General features: G+C 50.2%; 1 protein-coding gene across 2 annotated transcripts in view; it reads left to right on the top strand.

Annotated features, from left to right (window-relative positions):
* The first annotated feature begins 5872 nt into the window (after positions 1 to 5872).
* The window catches only part of TBC1D10A (TBC1 domain family member 10A), a 31166-nt gene continuing 30417 nt past the window's right edge, over positions 5873 to 6621 (top strand). Inside the window, exon 1 of one of the 2 annotated variants that reach the window (XM_082418433.1) lies at positions 5873 to 6171. In XM_082418433.1, coding sequence (XP_082274559.1) covers positions 5963 to 6171 — 209 coding nt within the window. In that variant the 5' untranslated portion in view covers positions 5873 to 5962. The remainder of the gene's footprint in view (positions 6172 to 6621) is intronic. The other variant, XM_082418432.1, reaches the window with a different exon arrangement.

Below are 6621 nucleotides of genomic sequence, written 5' to 3'. Positions count from 1 at the left end.
AGGCTGTTATTTTTGGAGTTGTGCTGTCACAGGGAGGTAGGTGCTGCTGTGGGTGGGTGTTCACAGGGAGGAAGGTGAGAGCCTGTTGATAACCATTTCCTGGTTTTAAACCGAAAGTTGATTTCATTCTGAAGATCTCGTGTGTTTATCCCGAGAGTTCCTAGTGCCTTTTCTTTGCAGCCCTTCCATTTCATCCTATGCAGTCATCTCCCAGGCCCAGAGGGGTGAGGCCATTCCCAAGGTCACAGTATTCTAGTCACCATCCCCTCCACCCCCTCACCAAGCTCAAAGCTTCCAACTCTAGACCTAGGGCTCAAGTGGCCCTTCTGCAGTGCCAGTTATGTGGCTCCATTATGAACTGCTCACGTTTTTAACTTGGTCAGTGGGATGTTATTCCTCACTCTGACATTTGCTTCCCGCCTGGTAGCTAGAAGTTTCCCCCAGGGGCCAGGGCTGAAATTTGGCTTCCTGAAGCTCCAAGGTTTGGGTGCCTGTAGTGAGCCCACTGCTGGTTGCTTCTCCCTGGCTAACACCAGAAATCCCCTGAACACCCCCTGGGTCTTGTTGCAAGAGGGAAGGGGGTCAGTAGAGCTGGGGGAGTCCCATACTTCAAGCTCTCCTTTCTTCCTAGGATTGGCTCTGGGGCCAATCTCTCCTTCACAGGTTGGCAGATCTCACCGGCCTTCAGTGACTGAGGCTGCGACTGGAGGCCGGGAATGCTGCTGGGTGGAATGTGAGTGAATGGGTCCTTTGAGCTGCCCTCTGGGGCCCAATCTCAGCTTCCTGGAGTTCCTGAATGAACATCTGTCCTGGCTTACTCAGTTGCAGAAGACCCATTGACCAAACAGCTTTGCGATTGTCAGTGGCTGCAGGCCCAGCGTGCAGCCCAGTGCTCTGCACTTCTTGTTTAGAACCCGCAGCACGTAGGCAGCGCCTTGCTTGCACAGCTTTTCTGATTCTCACTGCATTCCTCTGAGGATTATCTGGCCCATTTTTTTAGATAAGGTGGATACCCAAGGCCAGTGAGGGCTCTGGAAGGCCAAAGCAGCTCTTCTATTACTGGTGACCACACTGTCCTCACCACTTTGCCAGACCAGACTGAAATGGGGAGAAACGCTCCTGTTGTGAGATTGCCAGGAAAACCCGGCATGGCTTGGTGCTTTCAGGCTCACTGTAATTTTAAAGACTTGCATGAAGAGGGCTCTAGGAGTAGTAGACATTAAGAAATTTCACTTTCAGTTCCACCAGCTGCTTGAAATGAGCACTTACCATGTAGCCCAGAGGAGGCTACTAATGATTAGACCCATTTCACGTTTTAAAATTACGTATTGTATTAAGAGAATGTGTACAAAAGTTATATTAGGATACTTAAATTGAAATATGTGATATACTGTAATTATAGCAATCTTTACAGGTAATATTTCATTTATCCTTATAATGCAAAAATCAAAAAGGTAAAAAAGTACAATATAGCTCATGTTTAAAAGTGCATGAGGGGCTTCCTTAGTGGTGCAGTGGTTAAGAATCCACCTGCCAGTGCAGGGGACACGGGTTTGAGCCCTGGTTTGGGAAGATCCCACATGCCGTGGAGCAACTAAGCCCGTGCGCCACAACTACTGAAGCCCGCACGCCTAGAGCCTGTGCTCTGCAATGAGAAGCCCGCGCACCACAACGAAGAGTAGCCCCAGCTCGCAGCAACTAGAGAAAGCCCGCGTGCAGCAATGAAGACCCAACGTAGCCAAAAATAAATAAATAAATAAATTTATTTATTTAAAAAATAATAAAAGTACATGAGTCAGTATTTAAGATTCTTAAAAGTTACTTTTTAAAAATAAAAGTGAAATGTAAGTTCTTAAAGTTCAGATTTTTAACTATCTGATTTGGGGATTTGATGTTAACTGTGTACATTGTTTTATTTTAAAAATACATGTAAGTGAGTAATTCTAGGTACCCTGAGTCATACAATCGTGAAGCAGGACAAGATACACTCCTATTCTTTATCATATTACAGAGAAGGTACTACTGTTGCCTTAAGCTAAGTTCAGTTAAGCAAGTCAGTGTTCCCTAGCCCTGAGCTGTGGGGATGATTAGATTAGGGATAGGCATGTGTCCTCGTATGGAGTGAAGGAATGCAGCCTCCCCACCATCGAGCAGAAGCTACCAGAAGAGTCACCCATTGTATGTATGGATGGAAGAAGCATGTGAGCCTGGAGCTGCTGCCATGAGGGGCTCTAGCTTGAGGATAAAGCAACCACAGGAAAGAGGACAAAGAGAAAAGGAGAAAAAGGAAAAACAAGGCTAATATCCTTGGTGACAGTCTCTGGATCAAACTGCTTCTGAAGCTTATGTACCTGTGAATGTTTTTAAGCTCTGGGACCCACTAAGTGCAGTTTTGGGTTAAACCCATTTGAGTTGTGTTCTCTGCCACTTACCAAAAGATTCTTAACTGTTATCCTCAGTGTAGGCATAAAGAAGCTTTATAGTTTGCCTACTTGTCATAGGCTCCTGGGCACCAGCTACATACCTTCTGAACCTCAGCTCTGCTCTCATTATGGATAAAGGCTGGTATCTGGACATCTGTCTGCTCCTGGCGAACACTGACAGATTTCCCAAGCACATTCCAGGATCCAGGAGAGGGGACTGCGCGTGGGCTCATGTGAGGGCCTGAGCCAAAACTTCTAGGAATGACCCCAGTAGGATGAGACTCGAGTTTTTCAACACATTCCTGTAGCCCTGGCCAAGCATCTCTCATCCTCAAAAGAACATTTACAGCAGCCAGTCTACCAGGATGTTTCACAGCATTGCCAAAGGCCTCTTATTTTATACTCCAGTGAACGATGTGATTCTGTAGGGCATTCCTTTGGACCATTCATTCATTCATTCATTCATTCATTTCTGCTTTCTTTCTCCAGTCTAACTACACCATCTTCTGAGCCTGCTTCCCTTTCAAGGGCTTTGCACTTGCTGCCCCGCTTCCCATATAGCCATCTCCCAGATCCCTGCACAGAGGCTTCCTCATTTCCTTCTGCCCCCACCTCTGCCCACCCCATCCCCCAGGGGTTACTAGGATAACATCAAATAAAGAGCTCTGGATTTTGAAGTGTAAAGAACTAACATTAAGTATCTACTGTGTGCTGGAGGCTTGACTCTTCACCAAGTAATTACTGACGTTCCTATTTTTCAGAGGAGGAGATGGTCTGAGAAGCTAAACAATTTTGCGTAAGAACATCCAGTTATTGAGGGGCAGAGCCATGAAGCGAAGTCTCCCAAGCAATGTGCCATTAGTTAAATTAGGAAAATTCCCCTGCTGCAGCCACAGGCTGTGGTGGGAGACACTCAACATAATAATGAATTTGCTAGTGCTTGGCAAACTACAAATGCCACCACTTCTGGCTACCATTTACTGGGAATCTCCATGTGCCAGATGTTTACCATGTACTATCACACTAGAAGTCTCAGAACAACAACTCCGAGGAGATATTTTTTCATCATTTCCATTTTGCAGATAAGGAAATGGGCTCAGAGAAGTGATTTGTTCAAGGTCACACAGTGACAGCAGAGATTTGAATCCTGGGTGGTGGTTTTTGTGTTTTTTTTGGCCACACCCCCCGTGCGGGTTGCAGGATCCTAGTGCGGGTTGCAGGATCCTAAAGTGCTGAGTTGTGACCACTGGACCACCAGGGAATTCCCCTGGGTGGTCTTATGTAAGAAAATCAGAAGCTGGAGCATCAAGGCCTTAACTTGAGGTCAACATCTATCTAGTCTCCCAAGGAAGGACACGTGGATGCTTCTGACCTGCTCCTCCAACCCCACCCCAGATACCCCTGGACTGAACATCACTGTACATGCGCCTCACAGAGCTGAACGTGTTTGGGATATGAGCCTAGAACCAGAATTATAGTCAAAGGGTTGTGGGTACTTTGTCAGGCTTGGTGCTTCACATCTGATCCACGTGCATCTGACTCCTCTTTCTCCCTTCCCTGGGATAGGCCCACACCCCGTTGCGAGGCCTACTCTGTCCTTCCTGGGAGCTTGGGAATGAGAGCCCACCACTCTGTCTGGAACTACTAGAGAGGTGGAACATGTCCTCCCAGACTGAGAGTTTAGGACCAAAATAGCATGTGTCTGCTGTTGCCCTGTTTATGGAAAACAGAAGCCTATGGAATGTCAAGACTGCACAGTGAAGTCTTTAAGAATGTCCAGGCCACATGGCATTAAGGAAACGGCTGGTGAGATCACTCAGGGCTTAAGACCTCCCCTCTTAGGGCTGCTTTGGGCCTCTTAGCAGCCTGTCCCAGGCTCTGCAGCTCAGGCCTGGCTCTTCTAGTCCCTTCCCATCTCTGGGCCTGTCTCCTGATAGGTCTACAGGGGAGTGTCAGATGACAACATGGTTGTGACTTAAGAGCCAAAAAGTGCTGGACCTAAGTGAGGAGCTATCATTATGACTCCATGAGTTGATAATCCGTGGGGTCAGAAGTAGGCTGCTGGGAGCTAAGTCTATATAGATAAAATTGGCCCATGCTTCCCAATAGAAAATGTTGGTAAGAGCTAGGTTCAAATCCTGGCTCTGCCACAAGCTAGTTCTGGGACTTCAGGCAGCTGACATCACTTCCCTGCACCTCAGTTTCTTTAATTGTAAAATGGGACTAAAAATAGTATCCACCTCCTTCCTAAAAGATTATAAGAGATGGTGTGACCAATTTGGAAAACAGCTTGCCAGTTCCTGAAAAGGTTAAAGACCCAGCAATTCCCACTCCTAGCTATTTACCCAAGAGAAATGAAAATAAATGTCCACACGAAAGCTTCTACCCAAATGTTTATAGCAGCACTATTTACAATCACCACAAGGTAGAAACAGCCCAAATGTCCATCTACAGATTAATGGATAAACTGTGATATGTCCATACAATGGAATGGTTTTTGGCCCCAAAAAGGAATGGAGGTACTGATACATGCTACAACATGGATGAACTTTAAAAACATGCGAGGTGAAAGAAGCCAGACACAAAGGCCAAATACTGTATGACTCCATTTATATGAAATGTCCAGAAAAAGCAAAACTATGGAGACGGAAATTTTAGTGGTTGCCAGGGACTGGGGGAGGAAGGATGGGGAGTGACTGGTAAGGATAGGAATTTCTTTTTGGGGTGATGAAAATGTTCTAAAACTAGATAGTGGGGATGGTTGCACAACTATAAATATGCTTAAAACAATTATACACTTTAAACAGGCGATTTTTATGGTATGTTAATTATATCTCAATAAAGCTGTTGGAAAAATAAAAATTAGAAGAGAAAGTAGGTAGAACTCGGGGCAGTGAGTAGCTCAATAGTCGTTGGTCATTAATCTTACTAATTAGGCCTCTCTAAAGCCCCAGAAACAGTGAGCAGGGGGAAGGAAGGGGCTGCTGAACTTCTAGCTCAGCCTAGGTCTTTAAGCCGCCGAGTGTCCCTGGGCGTGTCCCCGGACCCATCCCGCGTCTCAGAGTTCCTCATAAATGAATGGGAGAACAATCCCCATCCACGTCCCTAGGGTCTCGCGAGGAGTGGGGGGGGTTCAGGAGGCAGAGGCGGAATTCCCAGAGGGAGCCCTCGGTCTCCGCCTGGGCGGTGCGGCAGGTGTCGGGCCAGGCCTGGGCTAACCCGGAAAGGCCCGAGAAGCTTTTTCAGGTGAGTTCTAGTGATTGGCAGCCCAAGGGGGAGGGCTTCGGGTGACGGCTGCCCCGCCCCCTCACGTCGGGCCTGTTGGCGCCAGCCTGGGGGAGGTGGGCGGGTCCCGGGGTCTGCGGCGCCCATTGGGCATGGGGGGGAGGAGGTGCCAGGGAAGGCCTAGGGCCCCGCCCCCGGCTTTGTGGCGACCAATGGGCGCGGCTCGTGGGCGGGGCGTCGGCGGCGTCGGCGGAGGTCGGGCGGCTGAGGTGGCTGAGGTGGCCGCTGAGGCTGAGGCAGCGGGCGCGGCCGGGATGGCGAAGAGCCGCGGAGAGAACGGGCCGCGCGCGCCTGCAGCGGGGGGGAGCCTGTCGGGGACCCGGGAGAGCTTGGCCCCGGGCCCCGACGCCGCAGCCGCCGACGAACTCAGCTCTTTGGGCTCCGATTCAGAGGCCAACGGCTTTGCGGAGCGCCGCATCGACAAGTTCGGCTTCATCGTGGGCTCGCAGGGCGCCGAGGGCGCGTGAGTATCTCCGGGGTTCGGAGCCGGGGGGCCGGCGGCCGGGGGCGGGACCCGCGTGGGGTCCTCGACGCGGACAGAGCCGCTCTCAGAAAGGACAGACACGTCTCCCTTCCAACCAGGAACAACCGACCCCTTGTCTCCCTTGCCCCACCCCCACCTCCCCCCCAGGCTGACTGACCCACCCCTAGGAAGGGCCGACTGGGCTTTCCTCACCAGTGCGGACTGGTCGACAGATACCTGTCCCAACCCCAGCGCTGCCACCCTCGCCTTAGGGCTGGCTGACTCGGCCAGCCCCTGACAGGCTCACAGGTGGCCGCCCCTCCCCCAGCAGACTGCTATTCTCCATACCCAGCCTCCCACGAGACCCACAGACGCCGTTGTCTCAGCGCCCCACTACCCCCACTTCAGGGGGACACCTTAGGCAGACTTCAGAGGGACGGGCTGCCCTGC

Source organism: Balaenoptera physalus, assembly GCF_965194825.1.
Source record: "Balaenoptera physalus genome assembly, chromosome: 12".
Taxonomy (NCBI): domain Eukaryota; kingdom Metazoa; phylum Chordata; class Mammalia; order Artiodactyla; family Balaenopteridae; genus Balaenoptera; species Balaenoptera physalus.
This window is presented reverse-complemented; position numbering and strand designations above follow the sequence as displayed.